At 36.4% G+C, this 25,628-nt stretch overlaps 2 protein-coding genes across 3 annotated transcripts; one reads left to right on the top strand and one right to left on the bottom strand.

Annotated features, from left to right (window-relative positions):
• Positions 1-1,457: 1,457 nt before the first annotated feature.
• Positions 1,458-21,105, bottom strand: LOC145487345 (N-chimaerin-like). The gene is made up of 16 exons (XM_081466107.1): positions 21,020-21,105; positions 20,756-20,929; positions 20,344-20,403; positions 20,134-20,189; positions 18,555-18,586; positions 18,283-18,396; positions 16,789-16,844; positions 13,467-13,678; positions 10,064-10,135; positions 8,839-8,923; positions 8,319-8,399; positions 6,888-6,980; positions 6,367-6,444; positions 5,646-5,777; positions 4,958-5,063; positions 1,458-4,102 (listed from the first exon to the last, which is right to left on the bottom strand). Exons 2-16 carry the CDS (start codon positions 20,763-20,765, stop codon positions 3,925-3,927), a joined length of 1,365 nt encoding a protein of 454 aa, XP_081322233.1. The 5' UTR covers positions 20,766-20,929; positions 21,020-21,105; the 3' UTR covers positions 1,458-3,924.
• Positions 21,106-21,226: 121 nt separating this feature from the next.
• LOC145487344 (cytochrome P450 3A4-like) lies at positions 21,227-25,216 on the top strand. Of its 2 annotated transcripts, XM_081466106.1 has the most exons (3): positions 21,227-21,253; positions 22,214-22,783; positions 23,477-25,216. In XM_081466106.1, the coding sequence occupies exons 2-3, from the start codon at positions 22,252-22,254 to the stop codon at positions 24,460-24,462; spliced, it is 1,518 nt and encodes a 505-aa protein (XP_081322232.1). In that variant the 5' UTR covers positions 21,227-21,253; positions 22,214-22,251; the 3' UTR covers positions 24,463-25,216. The 2 variants fall into 2 exon arrangements, with proteins under 2 accessions (XP_081322232.1, XP_081322231.1); XM_081466105.1 differs by having other exon boundaries at positions 21,245-22,783.
• The last annotated feature ends 412 nt before the right edge of the window (positions 25,217-25,628 follow it).

The following is a 25,628-nucleotide window of genomic DNA, read 5'->3' as shown; positions in this document are numbered from 1 at the left end:
GACTATATGGTGGACTCAAGTTTACAGGTCATCGAGGTCACATGGTTTTTTGAAGTTGACCGCTGAGCAGGTGCTGGTCTTTGATTGGATTGCGGACTCATGTCAGCTTAACTTGTTGAAAACAAGGCAGGATTGTTCGAGAGCCAGTTAACGTTAACCCAGGATTAAAAGTTAACCAAATCATAACTTTTTCTACTATACAAAGGTTTTTTGCTACTTTGTTTTGTGTATATGGTGATTATTAAAACTCAAAACAGATGGGCAAACAATATACAGAAAACCTCACCGCAAAGTTATACGAAATCAAAATTCTACCTTTTCCTGGGTTAGCTTAATTGGGCTCTGAACAACCTGGCCCAGGAGCTATGCTTTTAGGCTGGCCTAAATCTATACAATGTATATTAGTTTTACGAGGTTATGATTTAGGGATGGGCCATGCATAAATTCATGGAGTGGGGATTATACACAAAAAGGGCAAGGGAAATGGACCTTTTCAGCCATATGGCAGCCATTTCGAATTATATTGTTTCAAATAGCTATTATGGGATGCTTAGGGGGCAAATACATACTAATTTGCCCCCTGAGCAAGTTATCATCCTATTGCCGAAAAGGTCCGTTCATTCATGAAAAAAAAAAGGGCATTGAAGGGTGGTGAACATACTTTTACCATCAAGAGAAATGGCAACAAACTCATGTCCGAGACCCTATTATGGAAAAAAAATTTGCATGCAGTTTAAGAACTCCCCACACCCTATCTCAACATTTCTAATTGTTAAACTCAAGTTTAAGGTCAGGTCAATCCAGATGTTAAATTGGGAAATTCCTGTGTGTAGAATGAAGTGTTGTGTGACACCTGACGTTTGACTTCTTGAACTAATCAAACAATAACACTCCAATATATCTGGCCAATCATTGCACACAGAATCCAAACAGTTTTCAAGATATTTTGTGAGCCTATAGCAAGCAAGGGATATTGCCAAGAATTGCAAAGACCAAATGGACATATATTTATTACTTAAAATTTTGTGGTATACCGAGTGGTAGCAAATTGTTAAAAACAATATCCCACAATGTGAGGATGTCATTTTTATCCACACGTGATATCATTCTTGTCCCTTAACTGCACATAAATGTTGGTGTATGATCAAAAAGTCTTTGGATCTTCTTCAGAAGTCTTCGACAATATTTGGTGATCTTTGGAAATTTTCGAACAATGTTCGGAAATGTTTGTCTGGCCTTCAGAAAACTTTTGGAGAATCTTCGGAAATCTTCGGAAAATTGCCAAAAACGTTGTTATACATTATCAGAATATTACATAATGAAAACAAGCACATGGTTGTTTGGATATTTCATATCTCCGTGCAGCCATGTAATATCCTCTATATCAGTCCTTTTGAACTATAATGCGAGCAAGACAAGTTACATGCACGAGACACAACAAACAGGAAAATACAATGTATTTTCTTATTATCTGATTTTATTATCACTATTACTCATCCTAACAAAAGCGTAACTATTTACTTTTAACATTATTTTCTTGAAAAATATCAAGTTACAGATTGTAACTAAAATGCAACGGTTCCAAAAAAATTAAAAGAAAAATTAAACACAAAATATTGTACATGCATCTGTACATTCGTATACATTTTAATTTTTGCTTCATTGAACAAGACATCTTATATAATTGTTTGAAAAGAACTCCTTAGGTTAAATATATCAATTCTATTTTTTGAAAATTTGAATTTACAGAAAAAAATTGAAAGTATCTTTCAGAGTTTGTAAAGCATTCTTTTGAATAGTATCTCAAGTCAAGTGTTTGTACACAACAATAATAATTTTTTTCCAGTGTGAGCTGGCTGGCAGGCAACGTGGAACAAGGCTATTGAATGCGGCATATCGAAATTACGGCTACCTCTGGAAGAATGCAAATGTGCTGGCAACATAAGCTTTACCATGCTATAAGATTGAGACAAATTTCCTAGCAATTCATAGTCTCAAGGTTGAGATGTTGGCTACACCAGTGGCCCTTTGTCAAAATAACTTAAGTAAAGATCCTCCTAACTTTCTAATTTAGCTCCCTTTTCCTACTGCACCTTTAGAGGTTTAGAACTGTCATGCTTTATGTCATAAAATCTGAGCTAAACCAGTTTACTATAATGCATGTATACATTGCAGTGTTTGATGAGCATGAGTATAGTATGAAAACAACCAGGCTTTGCTAGTTTCAAGGAGAGGACACGGATAAATCTCACAGAGAAAAATGTAAATCACATTCATTCCATGAAGAACCTTCTGTAAGAAAGATAAAAAGCAATGTCAATCAATCTTTCGATGCATCAAGCATTATTCTCAAGATTGAGGTCGTTAATGTCATGTCACATTTTTAATGATGCATTGAAACGTTGATTGACATTACTTTTAATCTTTCTTGCCAAATGCTTTAACAAGCAACTCCTTTTCTGATCTCTTAAACCTGCTGTATGCAAGTCCTGAAAAACTGTTACAAAACGACTCTTGAGCATTGCTCAACAAAATGATCTGGTCAGTTATATCTTCTCTCTGAACATCAACGCAAACATTTTCTTAAATCTTACCACTCAAAATCATGGAATAAAATTTGTTTGGACTCTATGATAATTTATCTTCAATAAGAAATAAATCATGGAAGAAACATTTGTTTGCAAATTAGGACAATTTATTGTTACAGTCAAACCAAGTGAAGCGTACCCCTCAAGATTACATTAATTAATTGATTATTTGAATATTGAACTCACTAGTCATTTCAAAAATCAATATTAAATTGAGTTTTTTTGAACATGAAACCCATTAGCTGTATTCTTGGAATGACTGGTGGGTTCAATTTTCCAATAATCAATTTATTATGGCATTCTTGAAATGACTAGTGGGTTCAATATTCAAATAATCACTTCATTAATGTAATCTTGAGGGGTATGCTTCACTTGGTTTGACTGTAACAAGCCACGATATTTTTCCTAGCATGCTTATTTAGTTCCTTTGTTGTGTATCAAGTACATAATAATTATGATCCCTACTTTTCATTAACAATAATTTTTGTTATGACTTGCGATGAGTGCTGACTGGGAGGAAGGCTCTTGCAAAAAGGAGAACCTCACTACAGTTTTAAATACATACAAGTCTGCCTGCGTACAATACACTGCTATGGACTGTAACCGTGAATCATGGAGGTTTTAACAAGGAGTGGACTTTTGGCACCAAGAGAGAGCCCCTAACTCAAATGCGCTATGAGATAGTTTAATGCTTTACAAAATGATTGTTCACTTGGCTAAATGTCTAATCTTGATGCAATTTTCAATTTTCAAGCTATGCAACAACTGCATGTCCAAAAATATGAACTTGGCAAAATATCAGTTTGGCACTTTTGACATACCAGTGTAACTTTCTCAAAATGTGGGACTCTGCTGCACCACGCTTCTTCCCATTCCCACACAATTCCAGGGTCATCCAATGTACAGCTAGCCTGTGAACGCAGATGTATTTCTGGCTGTCACTTGGTTCCGCCGAAAAATGACATCTGCGAACCCGAGCCAGGAAAAGATTTCTGTGACGTAATGACTTTTGTTTCTCCTTGACCAATCAGATTCAATGACAGAATGAAACTCGAGTGCTCCTCGCAGCGAATACCTCGCCCAGTAGTTCTGAGGTTATTTGAGCTAAACTGTGATTGGCTTAGAATTCCTACATCACAGAAATCGTTTTCTGGCTTGGGTTCACAGACGTTATTTTTCGGCGGAACCAAGTGACAGCGGAAATACATCTCCGTTCATAGGCTAATGTACAGCAGAAACAATAATTATCTAGAAATCTCAACCAGGCAATGCATAGCCAGCTAAATTTGTGGCTCAATACATTAGTATATACCATAGCCCTTTTGTCTGCTTATCATCAACTTTCGAACAGAACATCTTGACACCTAATGAGGTTTTCTACGACTAGTCTCTGGCACTTCATGTCATTCAGAATATCTATAGAATCAGATTCTGGTGCTCTCATAAGAGTTGGTCCAAAGACAATGGACAGATTTTCCTCATTCATCATGTTCTCCGTTTTCTTTTTGGCCACTCTGTTAGTAGCAAAAAGAGAAAAGTATAATTATTGGTAAACATACATTTGAAACTTTTAATTTTCTCTTAGAAAGGTAATCAACACGTGACTGAGTGACAAAACGTATATAAATAAGAGTCAACAAGGTTGTGAAGGTGTTGTGGCTTTGTGGTTGGTGTGCCGGACTTGGGAATGAGCTGTCCAGGTTCGAGCCCTGGTCAGGGACATTGTGTTGTGTTCTTGGGCAAGTCACTTTACTCTCATGGTGCCTCTGTCTACCCAGGTGTATAAATGGGTATCAGTGAATTTAATGCTGGGGGTAACCCTGCGATGAACCAGCATCCCATCCAGTGGGAAGTAAAAATATTCCAAGTCGCTTCATGCCACCAAAACTGAGAAAAGCTCTGGCCTCATGGGCCACTTAGCTTGTATGCAGACTTGACCTTACCAACAAGGTTGAAAGGGTTAGATTGTACTATGATATCTTGCAAAGTAAGGCCATTTTTGAGATGTAATGTACAGTCATATCGTGGACAAAAAGGATGGTAAGGTTTGAAAAAGACCAATGCGAAGATGGTTTTCAAAACATCCCCTGGTCACAAAGAAGTCAAAATATCTATAAACATGTCTTTGAGTGTGCCATAAGAAGTAAGCCTAGAAAAAAAAAATCATTTTATTTAACTACAGGTTGAAGTGTTTAATAGCACTACTGTTAAGTACTAATTAAGGACACTGAAAAAAGCAACCAAATAATGTAAATTGAACAGAACCAAACACAAATTCATCTTGTGACAGAGAGGAGGACCTCCAGATTACAAATCCTACACCCAATCACTAGACCACACTGCCTCTGCATTCATAGCATGGAACATACCTGTATAAGTGTGCCAAGAGATACTTGAGTGTTTCATAATGCGAAGCAGGAAGGTGGTGTAGTGCAGCTGATAGTGCTTCTACCTTTTCCATTTTGCCAGGCAACTCTAGATTTGAGATCATAGAATGTTTGATCAAAATGGCAATCAAGCTTACTAAACACTGTACAGGTTTACCGCAAAGATATGATTTCACGAAAATGACTTTCTTCCATCTCTTAGTTACTTGTAATACTTTTCCCTGCTTTTTTAACAATCCGAATTGATCAGTCTACCCCAGCTACAGTAAGAACTTCGTCCTCCATAGACCTCGGAAATCTCTGAAAAACTTCCTTAATTCTAGACTCTAGCATTTCAAATGGATTTGGTGTAAATTCTTTGCCATGGGAAAAAGATCAAGCAATATATCATGACCAACTTCCAGTCCTGTTTTTCCTTGCAAATTTCCATGTATACAAATGTATGTGGAATGAAAGATATCTGCATTATTGATATTTTAGCCAGTGACAGACAAAACTGTTTACTACATTAATTTTGTTATCGCTAGTGCTCTGAGTTCTGTAGTTGTGTTGTAGAGCTGCCATATCGGGAGCCATGTGTGAAGTGGTACAAAAGAACATAGATTTGGGACCTCTACCAATCAGACCACATGTATCTCAATTATTCTATAAAATGTGACAATCAACTTACTTGCTGCATCTATAAATTGGTTGTACAACTCAAAGGTAATAACAGGGATTGGAAGCATGCGGAAATACTGTTTCAGTGTTCCAGAAATGATGTTTATGTCCTCATATGCCGACAAACTAACAGACTCTCCATCTAGAATAAGAAGAACAAGAAACAGCACTTGACGCAACGATCGTACTGATTCAGTGATCATAAAATTGCCAGCTGCAGAAGTTTCCCTCAGACTTTGTAAAGGTACTGTAAATAATTATAGCCAAACGATGCCACAAACGACTCTTTCTAAGTCCCATTTCTGTACACCACTAATTGTGACATAGGTACGTGTATTCGCAAAATTTCAAAGCGGGGACAAATGGTACAAAAAGTTCCAGAAAATCTGGAAACTGTTGAATTTCAGAAAAAGTGAACCATTCAACAGAAAATTCTGGGAGGAAAGTCAAATGGACCAGTAATTCCTGGAAAGAAATTTTGCAAAAATTTTGGTATACATGTACCTCTCAAGACTGTCCTCTTTTCCAGAAATTCCAGAACATGATGTTCCATTCACAACTGGAAATTTCTGGAAATGCGAACTGGAATTTTGGTCAAATGGAAAGCGCCTGAAGATCAAACTATAATTATTATTTTTAAGGTTGAAATACAAACTAAGTACTATTTAGTTTAAATTTCAGTTATATTTGAAGCAAATAAAGCTTGAGTAATCTAAACAAAGGTGTTTTACCTTTGTCAAAAGAATTTTTAAGTGCTTCAACATCATCGGCAAAACCTGATATTCTATAGATTCCCTCACTATCTAAACCTGTAAGGAACAAAAATGTGCATCAGTCCAATAACCAAACAGTCCACTCAAAAATTTATGCCCCCCCTTCCATTACAACATATAAATGTTCTGATAAAGTTTAGCTCCACCACAGACCAGTAAATTAGCAAAAAAACCCTGAAAATTATTTTTTCTCGAAACAGAGAAGTCAATACAAATATCATATCATGAGGCATTTAAATTCCCCACGAAATGAGGAGCTCCGATTGGTTAAAGAAAGGCATTAATTATTTGTAATATTTATTGCTGGTAGTTGAGGTTCTGCCCATTTCATGTTGCCAGACATCTGACATCTTTTTCTAAGATTTTTGCACAGCTGTACTCTCAGTGATTGTAAAATTCACCAACATTAACCTTCCCAACTGAAATATACATCTACTTGTCTCATTGACCAACACATAAATTTGTTAAAAGTAAGTTACCTCGCTTGTCGACCTCCGCAATACAAGCTTCTACAACAAAAGGCCTCTTGGTGTTGTGGAGTTTCACAAGTGTAGTCAAGTCAACACCAAACACTGTAATACATAAATGTAATAAACACATGCAAGACCAACACACAACCTTTATGGGATGTTTTCCCATTATAATTGTACATGTACTGTATCTATGGCTTCTTTAAGGGGTGGCGAATGGTAAATGCGAGACTTTGTGAGACGACGAGATTAGCGTTTTTCTTTGTGAGCCCAAGACATTTTGCGAGACCCGTGGTTTTTGAAGGACCATTCGCCACCCGTTCTTTAATAAGCACTTAATGACTGGCCCCACGGGAAACAGTTAGTTTTGTTTGCCTGAGACCCTCAATGATGCCCAAGGGCAACATTGTGGGTCTAGGGAAACAAAACTCACTGTTTCCTAGGGACAGTCATTAAGTGTTTTGTCATACCTCCCAACTAAAATATGGGACAGACGGAGAAAAAATTATTTGCTTGACACCAGCTGTTGTTACCCTAGGGAGTTAGTGAGTTCTGACCCTTGACACCTGACAATAGAGAGATTAAGCATGACATTGTGTCAAACAGCAAACGGCAAAAATAAAACTTTTGCTGTCTGTCTTCAGCTGTCTGTGCAATATCTAGAGTGAAAATATTTGTATTTGTGGTGAATAGCAGGAGACATTTTTCTCTTTTTGTGTGATTTATTTAAGGATTAGAAGAAAAGAATAAAAATTCGAAGGTAATATTTGCAGTTTGCAATCTCCCATAAATGTCATGCTTAAGCTCTCTAATGTTGTCTGAAACGCGAAAGAAACCTACTTTTCTTTTTCTTCGAACACTTATCTGCAACATGGCCCTACAAGAATTAACACTTTACTTCCTAAAATAATACAATAAATGTAAATAATAATATTGTTTGTAACATCATAATATCATGCAAATATATAGTGGTACTTAGGATGCGCGGTGGCCTTATGATTAGTGTGCTCCCAACCTGATCAAACAGTCAGGGTTTGAGCCCTGGCAAGGGACATTGTGTTGTGTTGTGTTCTTGGTCAAGACACTACTCTCAAAGTGGCTCTCTCCATCCAGATGTATAAATGGGTAGTGGCAAATTTAATGCACAGGGTCACCTTGTGATGGACTTGCATCCCATCCAGGGCAGAAGGGGGGGAGAGGGTGGGAGTAGAAATATTCCTAGTCGCTTCATGCCACAGAAACCCGAATAAGCTCTGGGCTAATGGGCCACTTGGCTCGTATGCAGACTACCTTTTACTTTTAATCATGCTTTGCAACATGGTACTGCAAGAAATTACCACTTTACTTCCTAAATAAATAAAATAAGTAAATGTAAAATAATAATTGTTTGTACCATCATAATGTCACATGTGCAGCTACAGTGGTACATAAAATAAATACCTCTTCTGACATATTTCTTGTCCGGTTGGCAATTATCTTGAACGACCGCGCTGCATTGTTTATGCGCATTAAACCCACAATCTAACACAAATCAAGAAGAACACAAAATCTTATGGTTAACAGCAGAGATTTCAACACATGCAGTTACAACAGGAGTTGACAGCTGCAAAATGTATCTGTATCAACATTAGGGGCTGTCTGCTGTTTTGATGTAGCAAAAAATCCTAAGAAATAAAAGAAAAACATGTACTGTGTTTCTATCAAGTTAAAGAAACGTGAGCAGAAGTTTGGGAGAATGAGAAATGCTGTGGGAATACGAGCCGACAGGTGAGTGTTTCCATACCTTTTTGAGTTCTCCCAAACTTTCACTTGAAATAATGTGTTTCTATTAGCTCAGCTCGTTTCTATGGCATTACAGAAACACAACTTTAAGCGAATCAGCATGTGCATTTTCTTTGGGCTATTTCCTAAAAGCTGCTGTACATATCAGCACAGATAAGCTTTAAAGCTGTGACCTTACCTTGACATTTTACTCCTTGCATAATCAACCCCCATAAAAAGTTACGACAAAAGTCACACCAATGAGGTCCTTTGAATGTGTAAACCTGTCAATCAAAACACACCTTGGAGTTAACTGGTGAAGAAACTGACAAAAATTTTGAAGGCTTCAAGTTGTTGTGTAGATAGCCCAGATATACTGAATCATATAATTTTTGCTTTTGTCCTCAACTCGTTTTGCACTCAAGAGACATGCCAGACTTAATGCAAAAAGTTCTACAAGTCAGAAGGCTGACATGTTTGATAAAAAATGTACAGTGTAGGCTCTCAAAAAGAAATGGTGCATTTTGTGCAAAAATTCAAGATCAAGACTGACAACTGACAACTCATGGGAGCCAAATGTATGCAGCAACATATGCCAAATTACAGTTTTCCAAATGTTGTGCGTTGTTCTGTAACCTAGCGTAAGTGATTTGTGCAAGTAAGCAAAATTTAATAGCGCATTGTAAGTGAGTAATGTAACATAATGCATTGTAAGTGAGGTAATGTAATGTATTGTAAGTGATGTTCGCAAGTAATATAGAATGTTGTTTAAGTAATTCAGTAATTTCATGCAACGTTTTTTGAGTAGGTAATGTTTTATGTAGAAAGTAATGTTTGTAAGTAATGTGGCATACTGTAAGTATGTAATGTAAAATAACACTTTGTAAGTGATAGGACTGTTGTAAATTGTAAGCTTTTTGCTGTAAGTATTCTGTCATTGTAATGTAATATATGCCGTGTAAATAAATAAACATAAAAAAACATATGCCAAATTGACTTTTGCAGCCTAACCTTTACTACGTGTACAGAACATGTATTTGTATTACACTGTGACAATGTTAGTATTCAAATACCATAATTATATTATTTGAATGTGAGCAACTCTGCGAATTGCATGTGGAACAGAACAATGATCAACGGTGCATAGAAATCAAAACAACTGCCACTACCAGGGATGCTAGAGGCCTGGGTTGTTTGAAAGGTAGATAATGCCATCCACTAAATAAGTCACTATCCAATGGATAGCGCAGTTTGCTTTGTTAACACTTAACCACAGGATAGTGACTTATTGGGTGGATAGTGTAATCCAGCCTTTGAGCAACTGGGGCACAATCCCTAATATAAACAATCTCCACTTTTTTCCAGGGGAATGAGCAGGAAAGTGGATAGTTTAGGTCTATAATTTGCTCACAATTAAAGTTTACCTTGAAGTTATGCTTTTTCTTATAAGCAGAAGGTTTCACACTTTCTCTTCTTCCTACACTGAATCGGTGTTCCTAAAAGGCAATTAAAACGAACCACAATGATTTATTGTACATTATTTAAAGCTATCAGACCTCTCCTCCTTAATCAATAATTATACCTGTCCAGTAAATCTTAAAAAGCTTACTAAGTTGCTGTGTTATAGTGATCACGTTCACAGTATTGACTCAAACACTAGTGGCAATTTCCTACCTTTTGTGGAGAAAATATTCCAAAACAATAACAATTTTTCCAGTTGCAGCACAAGAGTAAAAATAATTTGACCGGTGGCCACATTCAAAACACAATACTCATAAACAAATTTCACTATGTCAATAAACTAAAATTACCTACTCCAAAAAACAAAAAATTTTTAATGACTTCCCTTACACTTCAGTCTACTTGCCACTGTATTATTAAGCTATACCTTTGAAATGGGTGGAAAAATAAGGAAAACATGATTCTAAATTTCATTTAAAAAGAAATCCACAGGCAAGTAAATCTTTCCATAATGTCAAAAATGAACTTGAAATAAAAATGCATTGGTGATTATTGCATAATCATAATTCAAATTACCCCAGCTTTGCAAAGTGTCGTAGCACAAATCATAGAACAGTCCATGACAACATATATTCTACCATAAGATTTGAATTGAGGTGTGAAAATTATCAAGAAAGGAGAGAAGACACCAAACTTAAGTGTCACTACAATCAATGACTTGGATAAAACAACATGCTAGTAACGAATAATTCACATCTCATATGTGTATCAACCAATTGGTAAAAATGTTACGATTTCTAATTGACTTAAGTAAAAATGCCATACCACAGTTACCATTACCGCAATTATTTTTTATCAATAAAGCGTGGGAATGAAGATTGTTCATGAGACAGTGCTTGATCCTAGTTTTCACTCATTTCAGGGCAAAGTTATCATTTAACTGCACAGTTTAAGGCCAAGGAAACAGTTTTAAATAGTTAGTGGGTCTCCTAGATGTTCTTGACATACTGTACAGCTTCATCACCCAAATGAGTCACTCAGCATCACTCCAAGCTCAAGATTTTCAGAAATTTTGCCTTTAGACAACCTCCTTCTGTAAAATGGCTGCCATTAAGACAAATTTGGTTGCCAAAATGAAAGCTTTTTCAAAGGACACTTTGTGTCATTAAACATAAGGCTTCGATGAGCCATGACAAGACCACATAGAAATTGTTCAAAGAATATTCTGATGCCATTAGTTTTTGTTTGCAACCTTAATTTTCTTGTTTGTTGAACTTTCTTGGGGTGAGTTCCTTTGGGGTGATCTAGATCAGGATCAGTGATCCAAGATCTGTCTGGATCATGGTGCATCAAAGTAAATGATGAATCCACCCACCCTTAACTACTGTTCAGGAAAACAAATTAAAGAAAAAAGAAACAGGTAAGGAAGACAAATATGTAAAAATAAACAGTGGCTGAATTCATTTGGCTTAGTGACTATACCACAAAACCCGTGTTGTTGAGCAGTCAGCCATTTGCTCTCCGCTTGTACATTGTAAGTTACCAAATTACCCAAGTTCATGGTAACACTTTTGTGAGTTTAAAAAGTGATTTGAGAGAGATCTGTGAGAGGATAAATACTGGCTAAAGGTCGGTCCGTATAGTTAAAAAAACATGACCTCGGACTTGAAAATTTTGCCCTTTGCCAGCGGCCTTGGACAGCATTTTCAACACCTCTGTCAGAGTTTTTCACTACACTGACCACCCAGCTGGCAAATAACATATGCTTATTGGCATTTTTATTACAGTTATACTGATGAGATACTAAAAATCCTTATGGATATAAGTGAAATGAGAACATAACAAAAAAAAGTAATAATAATACATAAAAAATTATGCCATACAATGTATATGTATACCCTGAAAACCTGTAGCAATATTTAAAATAGAAGTCGTGACAATGACACTGTCATTGGCAATTTTTGGAAAGGACTTGCCAATAAGGAATTTTCTGAGTGCATTAAGATCTGTTGCAGCTGCATTAGAAGATTGAATAGTAAAGGAAAACAAAATCGTTAACAGCAACCTTACGATAACACATAGTTTGATAATGAATTGATAATCTGGCAAGTTAAAGAAGTGACCACTTTGTTTACAATCATGTTTATATGTACTTCTGGAATTAACTTGCATTACAAAATGTTTATTTTTTTTTCCGTAAAAATACTCTTTGGTAGCCATTTCTCCAAACAAGTCTTCTTAAGAACGATATCAAAATTTCAATATCTTGGAGCTAATCTTTCATGAAGAATAAGACTTCCTGTTTTTAAATGAGAACTTTTATCAAAGATTTAATATCAACATTAGATAAAAAAAAAAAAATTATTAGGCAGGAATAAAATTGCCTATAATCTGTACTAACGTGGAAATAAGGAGAAATCAGTTCTCAATGTCCACTCTTGGAAAAAAAAAACTGTATTCAGCACATATTAAAATGTTCAACCTATCATCACTCAATGGCTTCAAGCAATATATGTGTGTAGTCTCACATACCAAGTAAATTGTAAAGTCAAATATTTACAATGGATATCAAATGCAGTTACAGTATTATCAACCTTAAAATGTTTGAAATGGTTTTACAGGATGTACAATATTCGTAGTATGTACTATTTATGATAAATGGTAATGTTAAGAATTGGCCCACATTACTGTACAGAAAAACACAAAAACATACAGAATAAAATAATAAAAATCTATACAAAAATCTTTCTAATTTTTCGTTCTATTTCTACTGGAAGACACAAAAATATAGCAGACTGATCAGATTTGACTCAATATGAAAGGTAACTTACACAAAACAGTGAAGACATCTCTAAGCTTGGTATTTAACAAGATAAAAAGAAATTTACATACTGACAATAACATCCTTAATGTAATCCACAAGTACTCTCATACATTATGTGATTTATCTTATGTGTTGTGAGGAATTATCAATTGTGAAAAGACTTGAAGGAAATTTGAGTCCCTGCCTTCTATTTCTAAATCCTAATTATAAAGCTTGTGAGACAGTAAATCTCAAAACTAAAAAGAAAATTATGGAGAGCATCTTCAGCTTCATTTTCAGATGAATAGTGAATTTTGTTTGCATAAATAATGACAAAGCTACGTTTAGCCCAAACAAAGAACACAGAAAACTGTCTAAAACAGTCCAAAGTTCGGCCTTATCCACTCTAAACCCATGCAACAATCAGCAGAAAATACAGGGCCATCATGACAAAAACTTCAAATTAATGAAGCTGAAAATTAAATCTTAAGTTCCTGACAAACTAAAAAAAAAATATATGAGATAAAATCATGATAAACAACATCACGATAATAAATTCATACCTGGTTTTTCACTGATCCATCTTCAGTATCCTTAGCTATCTCATTATTTTCTTTACTTCCATCATCGACTGCTTTTCCTTCGTCTTTCTTTTCCTCTGCTTTCACAGGACTGATCATCATGGTGTCAACATAGTCCTTGGCGTACGTATCGATGTACATAGTGATCAAGCCATCCGCCACAAGATCCTGAATGGTCTGAAAACGTTTCTCTCCTAAAACAAAACAAAGCTGGGTGTGATTCCCATTTACATATCAGCAGCTGTGTGTATGTACATGTACATCACTGTACTACAGCTCAAAGAGAATGAAGAGTCCCATAAGCTTTCATATGGAAAGCGGTCTCCCACTGAGCAAGGCTCGTAAGAAATAATATAAATGACAAGTTTTGAATAAAGCCAACCCCCAAGGAAGCTTCCACAAAAGAATTAGATTTTTTAGTTTTATTTTTACTGAAAGGTAATTTTTAGCAGCTGATTCCAAGAATAAAATCTTAAACTGGAGCATGACTTTAAAGTAATTTTTTCAGCTGAGACAAAAATGAATAAAAATGACTGAGAATTATTTCATTATAAAAATGATCACATTCATATACATGTACAAAAATAAATTTGTACATACATAAACACACCAAACACTGGCATTTCAGGTGTTGTGGTTTTGTCAAAAACGTTTTGCTACTAACATTGTTAGTAAATCAGCCAGTCATTCTTACATGTAAAAATCAGAACTACGCAAAAATATCTACACTATGTAATGACATTGTATGCATTCAACAAAATCCATGTTTTGAGTTTTAAGGTGAAATGAATAAAACCTACAGTTGCTTGTAATAATATTGCTAACCAATGCTTTGCACCATTAATGATTAATTACTACAAACACAACCTAAATTTGGATGAACTTTTATTGGGCAATAGTTTGACTTGTTAACAAACTTGTCTTGTATGCTTTTATGCTTAAACGAACTCCGTTTAGCTTGTACTTAATAAAGGATTCTCACTTGATTCTTAAAACAAAAAAAACCTATTATAACAGTTACAGTATTTCTGGTAATCTTCAATTTATTTTCTGATAAAAATGTTTCAATGACACTGTATGCATGTGCATATATGCAAATTTCAGATCATTGATATTAAGGAAACCACAAGCCCAAAAGAAACACAGTGTTCAATAAAAAACCGACCCAAAACAATTTAAACTTGCAGTACATTACAACATAGATTTCTTTCGTTTAAAAATTGAGTAAATGTAGTCAGGAATTGACATAACCGATAAAAGTGCCGTTTTTTGTCACTGACTTGTATATTTTAGTAAGACGTTTCGGCTAACTCTTAAGCCTTCATCAGTTGAAAAAACCAATTGATGTTACGCACGATTTAAAAGCTTTGCTGTGATTTTAGAAGTGCCGTTTTTTGTCACTGACTTTCATATTTTAGCAACACGTTTTGGCTAACTCTTAAGCCTTCATCAGTTGAAAAAACCACTTGATGTTACGCACACTTGAACTCCACTTGAACTGCCGTGCCGTGTCTGGACATTATGGTGTCACATAGTCATCCCTGAAGTCTACAAGTGCTTAGCACGTACTTAACATTCTCTTGAGTCACGCGCATACAACACGCGCAACGTTTCAATTTTAAAAAGTTTTTAAATTGCACGTAACATCAAGTGGTTTTTTCAACTGATGAAGGCTTTAGAGTTAGCTGAAATGTCTTGCTAAAATATAAAAGTCAGTGACAAAAAATGGCACTTTTATCGATTATAGAATATTATTAAAGGATTTTCATTTCACATTTAATAAATGCCATTAAAGAAATTTCTTAAGATGCCATTCAATTTACAGCCAAAATTTAATAGAAAACAACCATAAGAAAACAACCTTAAAGCACCTAGGGGCTTCCAGAGCACAGCCCTGCTACTGACAGTAAATCAAATCTTTCCAGTACACAAACATAACATGAATCCTAATTTCTCAAGTCAAACAATTTCTTTCAACAGAAACAGCTGGACAGGTTTTTTTTGTTTCATTCAAAACTATGTTTACTTCTAAGGCATCTTTCACAGAGGATTAGCAAGTTAGCCAGAACAAGCATTGTACAAAAACAAAGCTCAATAATTAGCATAATTTGTTTACATTCTGTGATGAACAAAGTATTATGTGTAGTATGGTAATTGACATGTCGCAAAGTTACCAATTACAGTACATGTACATGTATGATCTACACAAAGCTGTGGTCAAAGAAAAATTACAAGGAACCCAAAGGTTCCTAACCACAAAATCCTGGGTGCCCAGCACTTAAGCTTATATGAAAAAAGTAAGTTTTTTCACATGCCCTAAGGCAAGGGTTAGTTGCCTGTGGCACCCAGGTGCTTCCAGAGCACAGCCCTGCTACTGACAGTATCATAATTTAGCAAAAGTAATACTAAAGGTGGATTGCAGCATGACTAGCATGGGGTACTCTTTCACCTTTCCTTTAGACTGGTGAAAATGTATATGTTGTAGTTAAAATGAATCTCAGGTCAAAATGATTTCAAACTAGTTTGATTTGTATTTCTTTCATTTAAGGAACATGGTAATAAATCTGGAACAAAGGAACATACAAATCAAACTAGTTTAAAATCATTTTGACATGAAATTCATTTTAAACTACAACATATACATGCTCACGTAGATGTAACTATTGAAATTAGGTAAGAATTCAAGTACTGCAAAAGTTCAAATTTGTTAAATACCGTTTGGTAGACAGTAACAGTGGCCCAACAATGCCACAATAACTAATTTTTGATGATAATCCCATCTCCTGTTTTACAAAATAATCTTGGGTATGAGGCACAGAGAGCGTAACTGTGAACAATTGGACATATTAATAAATTCTACTTGCCTAGGCCCTAGACCAAACCAACAGTTACTTCTTTGTGTACACCACAGGTGTATGTGCTTTAAGTAATATATCAAACACGAAAGACTGTGTTTGACCACATTTTCAAACACCGGGAAGCAAGTTGAAAACTTGACGTGCAGTGGAGTATTTTTGATGAACTTCAAGGTGTTTTGAAATGTGGTCAAACACTGTCTTGAGCGTTTGATATATCTTCTCAAACGAAAGTAAAACTAAGGAGAAAATGGAGATATAAAATGGTAAAATCTATGTAAATCAAGATCAGATATCCAAACACTGTCGTGGTCATGATTTTCTTTGTTTAAACTAGAAGAATTATTAATGAGTTTGAGAATAATAAATACAGCACATCCAGTGTTTCTGTGACATTACCACTGAGAACTGGAATACTTAACTAAATATAAATATTCAGTAATACTTACCTACGTAATGTAGCCCATCGTAGTACAATCTAAAGTTCTTGGAAACTCCACCAAATCTTGAAAAATGGAAAAATCAACACTTAAGGGGAAACTAATCTACAGTTGTACATTGTCAGTAGTGCTTTCAATAAGACCAGACCCCCACCAGAAATCCAGCAGGTAGTGTGTTTTGAATAATCAGCTTTATTAAAAACTGGATCATTGGATAATGTAATTCGAGAGTTTTCATTGGTAATCATGGGCTATGAGCCATTATACCATGCTCTACAAATATGCTAAGCGTACGAGTAAATTTTTGAGGCATTTGTATCTTTATTTCAACCTAGTTTTCTATAATTTTGGGGTGTTAAAACAATTATTCCACTTGCGCTTGTTGCATATGAGATGATCATAACCAATGAGGTGCCCCCGTTAGCTCTCTACCATCTCATATCCAAAACACGCTTGTGGAATAACTGTTCATTATTACATGGCAGGGTAGTCTTAATGTAAATCTGAGCATTCTGATTGGTTCTTTCTTGATCAGGATTTTGCCACACGGACAGTTTCCATGGAAAAGGTGATAACTTGTGTATTTTTTGTTTTAGAGTGCCATATTGTAAACTACTCACTAACTTAGCTTGCTCAAGCCATACTGGAGAATATTGGTTTTTGGTTGTTTATTAAAGTGTACCTTGCTGCGCTTGATCCCTACCACAATGAACTCAGTATAGCGCTCATACTTGGTTAGTAAAAGGTTATTTAACATTAAGAAGTTTTCAAAAATTGGCCCTCTAAAGAAATTTGTTGTTGGTCTCTCAAGGCTACTTGGTATAAGAACAATCATGAGCAGCCAAAAGACTCTTAGTATAGGTAATTATACGGTTCCGAGTTCAATTTGGAATTAACTTGCACGAGTGAGTTTTTCAAAAAGTTGAAACTGCACAAGCCGCTTCGGCGAGTTAAATTTCAGCTTTTTGAAAAACTCAGTTCTAAGTGCAAATTAATTCCAAATTGAATGAGCAAAACCGTATGATTACTTATTAATAATATAAACATGAAAAAAATTGTGTGGAGGAAGTGCCGGAAGATCCTTCTTGAAGCCATTTTTCTCATTTGTGGAAAATTTTTTCAAAGTTTCCACATAAATTTTTGTCATCATCTCACTTGATATCATTGACTTAGAAAATTTCCTATTATCTTTCAGCCAATCATAATCCAGAATTACGATATGTAATTTGCACTGGAGTTACACTTTTTGCACTGGTGTTACACTTGAACTGCACTGCTCTCAGCCAATCAGAATCAAGTAATTTTTTCATGTATAATTATTAAACATGAAATCCCGGATGCCCAGCACTTATGATAAATTGGTTATCATCCTGCCCAGGACTCAGAATTGTGTCCTGCAATTGAGTGAATTCATGCAGAACTCTACTTTAATCATTTACATGTTATGTGCTCATCTACTAAATATTTTCTCAAAATTTTGCCATGGTAACTAAAAATATTTACCTCATAGTTAGAGTGTAACTTCCTGGTGACCTCTGACTTTCCCGCACAAGATAACAGCCATCAGCCTCTGATACAAGGTCATCAGCTTCCTCGCGTGATATGCAGCCATGAAATCTGACAAGGATGCAATAAGTGAGTTCTAAACTTCATCTTCCTTTTCACAAAGACAAAGGCTGCAGAGTCATGAAATTCCAGTTGATGTTTTGCCAGCTCAATGATATTACTTTAGTTTTATAAAGAAAGACAGCCAAAAACAATTTAATAAAACTTACTCTTTTCCGTAGTGAGCAGGCTTATGGGGAATCTATGAAGCATAAGGAGAAAGAATGCAATATTATACATGTCTGGTACATGTACGGTCTTCCTTAAAATCAAGTTTTGATTTACATGCATTGTTTTCGATCTTCTTAAGTTGCTGATTACTCAAACTGGAATTACTGAGATCACACAGTTCCATAAAAAATTGTAAAGAAAACCAATGCAAGGAGTATTTGTTTTCTACTAAGATAAATTGGTTACAAAATTATGTCATATCACTCAGAGGAACTGAGCTTTTTCATTTTGATTTTTTGATCAGCTGTCAAAGTTGAATACATACATGTGTGTACGTGAAAATTTGGAAATCATACCACAACACAAACAGATAATGAACTTGTTGCTTTAAAAAAAACAAAATAAAAAAAAAGTGTAAAGCAAAAAATAATATAAGGAACATGCATGTCATACTCATGACATTGCCTTCTGTAGTATCCAAAGAAATAAATTTGTAAGAATTTGATCTCTCAAGGTACACACGTTTGCTTTTTCCTAGCCAGGAAAAAAAATTAATTGGAATATTTTTACAATCTATTTTGACAGTTGTTGCCAATCATATCCATCAACTTTCCAAGGCAATTTCCTCCCAAGATGTAATAACAACATACTGATTTATTTTAATTGAGGTTTTTTTTATATAATTCCAAACTGATTTGAAATCATGTCTCCCATTTCTTTTAGAGTTGCAAATAACAGTTGGAAATCGGACATTCAATGCTGTACCAATCTATGTCTGACCAAACTTTGCAAATGTCAGTGAGTCTAGGCATTAAAGATGACGGTATGACGCCGACCACATCTTCAATACCTCTTCAGCCAAATGAAGGTTTGCAAGACAAATTTTCTACTTATTGAGAAATAAAAGTGATTCCTTTGTGAAGCACCAAATTAAATAATTTCAAATTAGTATGACTTTGGATGAGGGAAAGATTGCCTCCTGTAGTATCCAAAGAAATAAATTTTTAAGAATTTGATCTCTCAAGTGGTAAACTTAAAACAAGAAAAATAATTCCGACTTTCCAATGAATATTCCTTATGCCAATCGGTGAACTACTTCAATCTGTTTATAACAGCATTGGGATTATTTAAAATGTCAAGTAAATTTACCAATAAGAGACAGATTGCTGATTGCATCAAAATGATAACTCATATTTGCAATAAAGCACATGCATAACAAAATTTGGGAGTGACATTTTCAATTTTCTAACAATAAATTTATTTGATTCTTCGTAATGACCTTTTCAATCGAACCTACCAAAAATGGTCACATGTCATACTAAGTGATAATTCTCACCATAGTTTCATTTCACAGTGCAAGCTTAGCATTCGACCATAAAAAAATGTATATTATTTTATCAAAAGGGTGTGGAAACCTTTCAAAATCAATTCGTTTAAACTGAAACAGGTGTCACAAGGCATTGAATTTCAATTAGTCACACAACATGTTGACTTCAAGATTTCTCCTTTAAAATTTAATTTCTAATCACAACACTTTCACGTCTTGAACATGCAGATACACGCAAAAAAGTTCCCTACCTCTTTTGAACAAACAATTCTTCTCGCTTTGGGAGCCTTTTGCTGTAGTCGATACACTGTAATCAAATACAAAAGCTATTTTTTCACAATCTTCTAAATATACGTTTTGTCCCTTTCAGCATGAAATGGATTTTACAGTGGCAACAACTTCCTCTAAGATCAATACCACGTCTTTCTCTTTGCCAAAAAAAATATTGTAAGGGGACTTACGGTACGATTTCCATACTGGCTGTTCAATTGTGTCGTAGAAGCGACCTTCTCCCGCTTGTTCTAAAGTTTCAGAAAGAAAAATTAAGACAGCGCATAAATAAACATACATGTATTACGAAGCAGCACTTGAAGATGTCTGACCCATCCAAAGAGGGTAATAGTCAATAGATAAAAAGATTTAATACAACGTCTACTGTTAACTTGGATTACTCGTGAAAACCTTTAAGCGAAGAAATGATTCCTCTTTCAAGACGATAACCCTCGGTTTAAAACCCAAAGAAGCTTATAAGCATAATTATACAGTTACAGTCGTAGAAATGTAGTGGTTCCGCGCCAAAACTGTCGTCATATTGACAAATTGCACAGATCACAAGTTTTCAAACCTTCGTCTATTTACAAACAGTCTGCTTACCTTCTGTCATGTTTGTTTACCCAGCTGATGAACTTTTGTTCAGTCGCCCTTCAGCTCGAATTCTTGAAGAGTTTCAGCATAGTTACTAACTATGCTCGCGATGGGGTGTTTTAGTTTCCGCGATTCAAGCGAACATATGCCCGCATCACTCCATTCACTCTCCCACTAAACCACCTACGGTTCAATAGTACAAAAGAAAGATTCGAACGTCAGAAAGCCCTGGGAACGAAGTTCATGGGTTTTTCTAGGTGATGAGACACTTACCGGATGAAACGAAAGGTCCTTTTATAGACAAGCTAGTAAAGAAAGATCAAGACAGCTGATTTTCACAAGCCCCCCGTTCGCCTTGCCCATTTTTTAGAGTCGTCTATCAGTATGTGCAGCTGGTCAGCGGAGTGAATGCTACGTATAGAAACGAGGGTCGAACGGGGGTGAAAACGAGGCTGAATGACAAGGCAAGGAGGTCACGAAAGGCAGAGGTCGACGTGTTTCTTGAAGGTAGGGAAGCACGCAATTTGTTTTCATGTAAATATTTTGTTTTTTGGGTGTATGTCCCCGGCTGTACTAGCTGGAGGTCGACTACTGATTCGACTATATTTTGGATATGTTGGGGAAGACAGTAGCATTACATAAAATCTTAGTCAATCTTCGCCCAGGGGAGACCTAAGTTACCGCTCTCAAAACATGCTTATTTATTTCAAAAGAAAGAAGGGATACTGTAAGATTTTTTCGAGAGTACAAGAGATTCCTCTACTATTAACGGGAACCTTACACAGAAAAGTTTAGAAAATGAGCGAATTTATTGACGATCGTTGATGGGGACGTTGGAACAACACACTCTTTGGTTAGTCACGCAACGCTCGTCTCGCTAGCTCTGCGCAGAACGTGACGGTTCCCGGAGATGGCTTCGCTCAGAGAATCGAGAGTCCGTCCCATCAGCGGTCGCCATCCTACTGTTTGAGATTTCAAACAGATTGCTGCTCTTTTAATTTGACGCGCATCAGACATCGAAATGAAGCAAAGTTTTATACAATTAAATCACTCTGTCGAAAAAAGATTTGCTTACGAACAGGGCATACATACATGCTTACACTATATTTAAACACGGTAAAAACATAAGTTGCAAGATTGAGGTAGAAAATGAAAACTTGATTCGCATGTTTGTCGTATGGGGGTCGAATACAAGGAGGATGTTACGTGATTGATCTCATTTTTAAAGTTAATCAACCATCTAGTGGCTGTGGCGTTAAATAGAAAGCTATTCCTCAAGTTTGGCCCACTCATAGGCCCACTGTAGTAGAAACTACGTTTTGGATATCGGTACGGAGCTTGGGTAGAATAATTTGTGAGGAGCAAGGAGTTTAAATTCAACATAGTGGAAAAAAGTACATATCAGGTTGCATTTATGTTAAAAATGAATGTACTATACCTGTTTAGATACGTTATTTATCTCTTTAGATCTACGATTGCAAGCCAGGTTTCTTAGAGCTTCTGCAATGGCTGACACTGTTCTGAACAGCATGTCGTCCAATTATTTGACACTCGGTGGTGCCACACTTCTGTTTATTTTCCTCGTTGTGTTATTTTTGTACTGGTATGGAACTTGTGGATTCTCCGTCTTGAAGAAAATGAACGTGCCCGGTCCAGTACCCCAACCCTTTGTTGGTAATATTCCAGAGCTAAAGAAGTACCAGGGCATTCACTTGATGATGCTTGACTACATCAGAATATATGGCAAGGTATTTGCCATTTCCTTGGGTAGGAAACCCTCAATTGTTATCGCAGACCCAGAAGTGCTAAAGCAAATCCTGGTAAAGGATTTTTCTAATTTTCGTAATCACCACATTCCTGGGAAACAGCCAGCTCGGTTCAGGCGGAGCATATTTGCCGCACGCGATGACTATTGGAAGAGAATCCGCAACATGTTGACTCCCACGTTCAGCGCGGGAAAGATGAAGTTTATGGTGCCATTGATTGAGAAGTCGTGCGATGTTTTGTTGGAAAAAATTGGGACAATTGCCAATACTGGTGAGAGCATGCATAGTTCTTGAATCTGGAGAGAGTCAGTTAATTTTAGAAACGGTCTTTGAAAAGTCCTTGAATTCTTGAACAACCCTTAAGTTTTATCGAGTGTTTGAAAAGTTTTGAACTTGTAAAAGAGAGCCCACAAAATGCGTGCTTTTTCAATTTGACGAGAGGTCTTGAAAATGTCTCTCTGGACTTGTAATACTATCAATGGAGTCCGAGGAAAGTATTCGAAGTTTAGAGAGAGTTTTGAACACTCGCTGGAGTTAAATTTTAAAAGTACTAGTGATTTAGAAAATTCCCCATGGAAAACCCAGGTAGTCTGAATTTTGTCCTTTCGTCAATGGTGTGATCATAAGGCGGAGTTCTACTGTATTCACCTACTCCTCTCTAAAAAGTAAATTGTCTTTAACTTCCGTTCGGAGTGAGATTACTCAGAGTGAAGTTAAGGCGCTCGCGAGGGGAGGGGCAGGGAGTGGGTACTGGGGGAGGGGGTGGGGCAGGGGCAGAGAGTGGGCCGTAGCGTTCTTGCTCAAAAATGAGGGGGCACGGGCCTCCTAGTGCGCTCTTGTAAATCCTCCGCTGCTGAAATCCTTTGGTTTTCGCCCGTAATTTCTTTGATTCTGGTATTTAGGAGTATCCACCTCTGATGTTATGACTCTGATTGTACCGGTCTTTTAACCTTACTACGTACAGGTCAAAGTGTGGACGTTTCGAATTGGTTCAGCAAGTTTACACTGGAACTCATCCTATCAACTGCATTTGGTGTGGACGCGAACATCCAGACGGATCCAAACAGCGAGATACTTCGGAAGACCAGAGAGGTTTTCGGCGCACCTTCCTCTTTGCGTCTTCTGCATCGCCTGCCGTTTGGAAGCTACCTGCTCCGATTCCTAAATCATCTGAGGGGAACGAAAGGCGATTACTTTGAGAACCTCGCTAAGAACATCATAAAAGCCCGACGGAGTGAAGAAGGAGCCAGCGAAAGAGTAGACCTGCTTCAGCTGATGTTGACGGCTAACCAAGCGACCGATGAAACAAGCAGGTTGTCAGATGACGAAATTGTCGCTCAATCGGTTTTCTTTTTGTTGGTTGGCTACAAAAACACCAGTAATACCCTGGCTTTCATTTCTTACTTTCTGGCTATCAACCCTCATCTTCAGGACAAACTGAGAAGCGAGATCCGAGAGGCTGAAACGTCCGATCCCGCGACTTCCGTTTACGATCTCGCTCAGAGCATCGATTACCTCGATAGCGTCGTAAACGAATCCCTCCGGCTCTGCCCGCCGATATTTCAAATGAATCGTTCTTGCCAAGAAGATTACGACTTCGATGGTGTTCACATCCCAGCTGGAATGGAAGTAATAATTCCAACCTACGCGATTCATCGCGATCCGGATGCCTGGCCGAATCCCGAGAACTTTGATCCCGACAGATTTCGAAGTCTTACCGGCGAAGATGATCACGATCGTCACTCGTGTCAGTTTTTGCCATTTGGAGCTGGCCCTCGGAACTGTATCGCAATGAGGTTCGCGTTGATGGAGATCAAGATCGCCCTGGTGAAAATTTTGTCGAAGTACAAGTTTACCCAGTCACCCGAAACACAAGTACCGTTGGCGCTGCACACCGGCGTTATGCTATCGCCTAGAAATGGCGTATTCCTTAGAGTTGAAACAGTCTAATAAATGCTGTTTTCAAATAGGACATCTGGTTTAATCTTTTGAGTTTGAATGACAATGATGTTTTTTGTACACGGGTATTTTTAATTCTGAAATGTATTTCAGTATTACAGGTTTCTTTTATCCGGCGAATGTATTTTTTCCTATTACTCGTTTTTTCTATCATTTTATTTAGAAGTACTACTTATAATTATAAACTTATAAAAAAGGAGGAAATCCGAAAATGTGAAATCTTATTTTTCTTCCAGTATACAAGGTATATGGCGACTTCGTTTTAATTAGATAGACAGGGATCGGAAGTGATTGGTGTCACAAAACTAAAATTATGATTACAATTTTATGACTTTATTTCCGCTATTGCTGGTACATGTAAGAACGCGGATAAATAACGTTTAATGTAAGATGAGAAAATAAAATTGCTAGACATTGCTTGTGTTGTTGTTTCAACGGCAATGAGAGGGAATCTAGTACCCAGGCGCCTCCTTCTGGAGGTAAATTTCGTGACCTCATCCATCGGCGTGACATATTGCGGGAAAATGCAAACTTCATTATGGATGGATAAGTCCCTGCGTTCAATTCTAATAAGATTATATTTGGAAATACATTTAAAGATTTTTTTGGCTTATTTCATAATCCGCGTTCAATTCCAAACACAGAAACGAAAATTTAGCCGCAGTCGTTCGCATTCTCCAAAATACGCAGAGCTTTAGTCATTTCACATTGTTGTTGTTGTGCAGAGGACGGCAAAGAAATGTACAGAGATTTATAACGCACGTACACAGCCATTGTTCTACTCATAAAAGACGAAATTCGGTAGGAAATCGAGCAATTATTGCTTTCAGTGGAAAAATATCTTGTGCCAGAATAGTTTTAGGTACTTTAAAGTCTTTTTACATTTTCTCAAAGCTAAAGAAATAAAAAGCAAAAAGTTACCTGAAATAACACCGGAAACAATTTCCCATATAACTCGAGAAAATAAATTTCAAAGTTTAGGGAAATTGTGCAAACACAAGTAAAAATTCATCATCAGTTTCATTTCACCAGCGCTTTCCAGTGTTTCACATGAACTTCAAAATTTGTTTTTGACGTTTGGTGTTGCTAGAAATGATTTTTTGCGAGAACATATTTGAAACAGCTCCACAAACGTGTGCCAAACGATGTAAATAATC

The sequence above is a fragment of the Orbicella franksi genome, chromosome 5, assembly GCF_964199315.1.
Source record: "Orbicella franksi chromosome 5, jaOrbFran1.1, whole genome shotgun sequence".
Classification (NCBI taxonomy): Eukaryota; Metazoa; Cnidaria; class Anthozoa; order Scleractinia; family Merulinidae; genus Orbicella; species Orbicella franksi.
The sequence above is the reverse complement of the archived record's forward strand: the minus strand, read 5'-3'. Positions and strand labels throughout refer to the sequence as shown.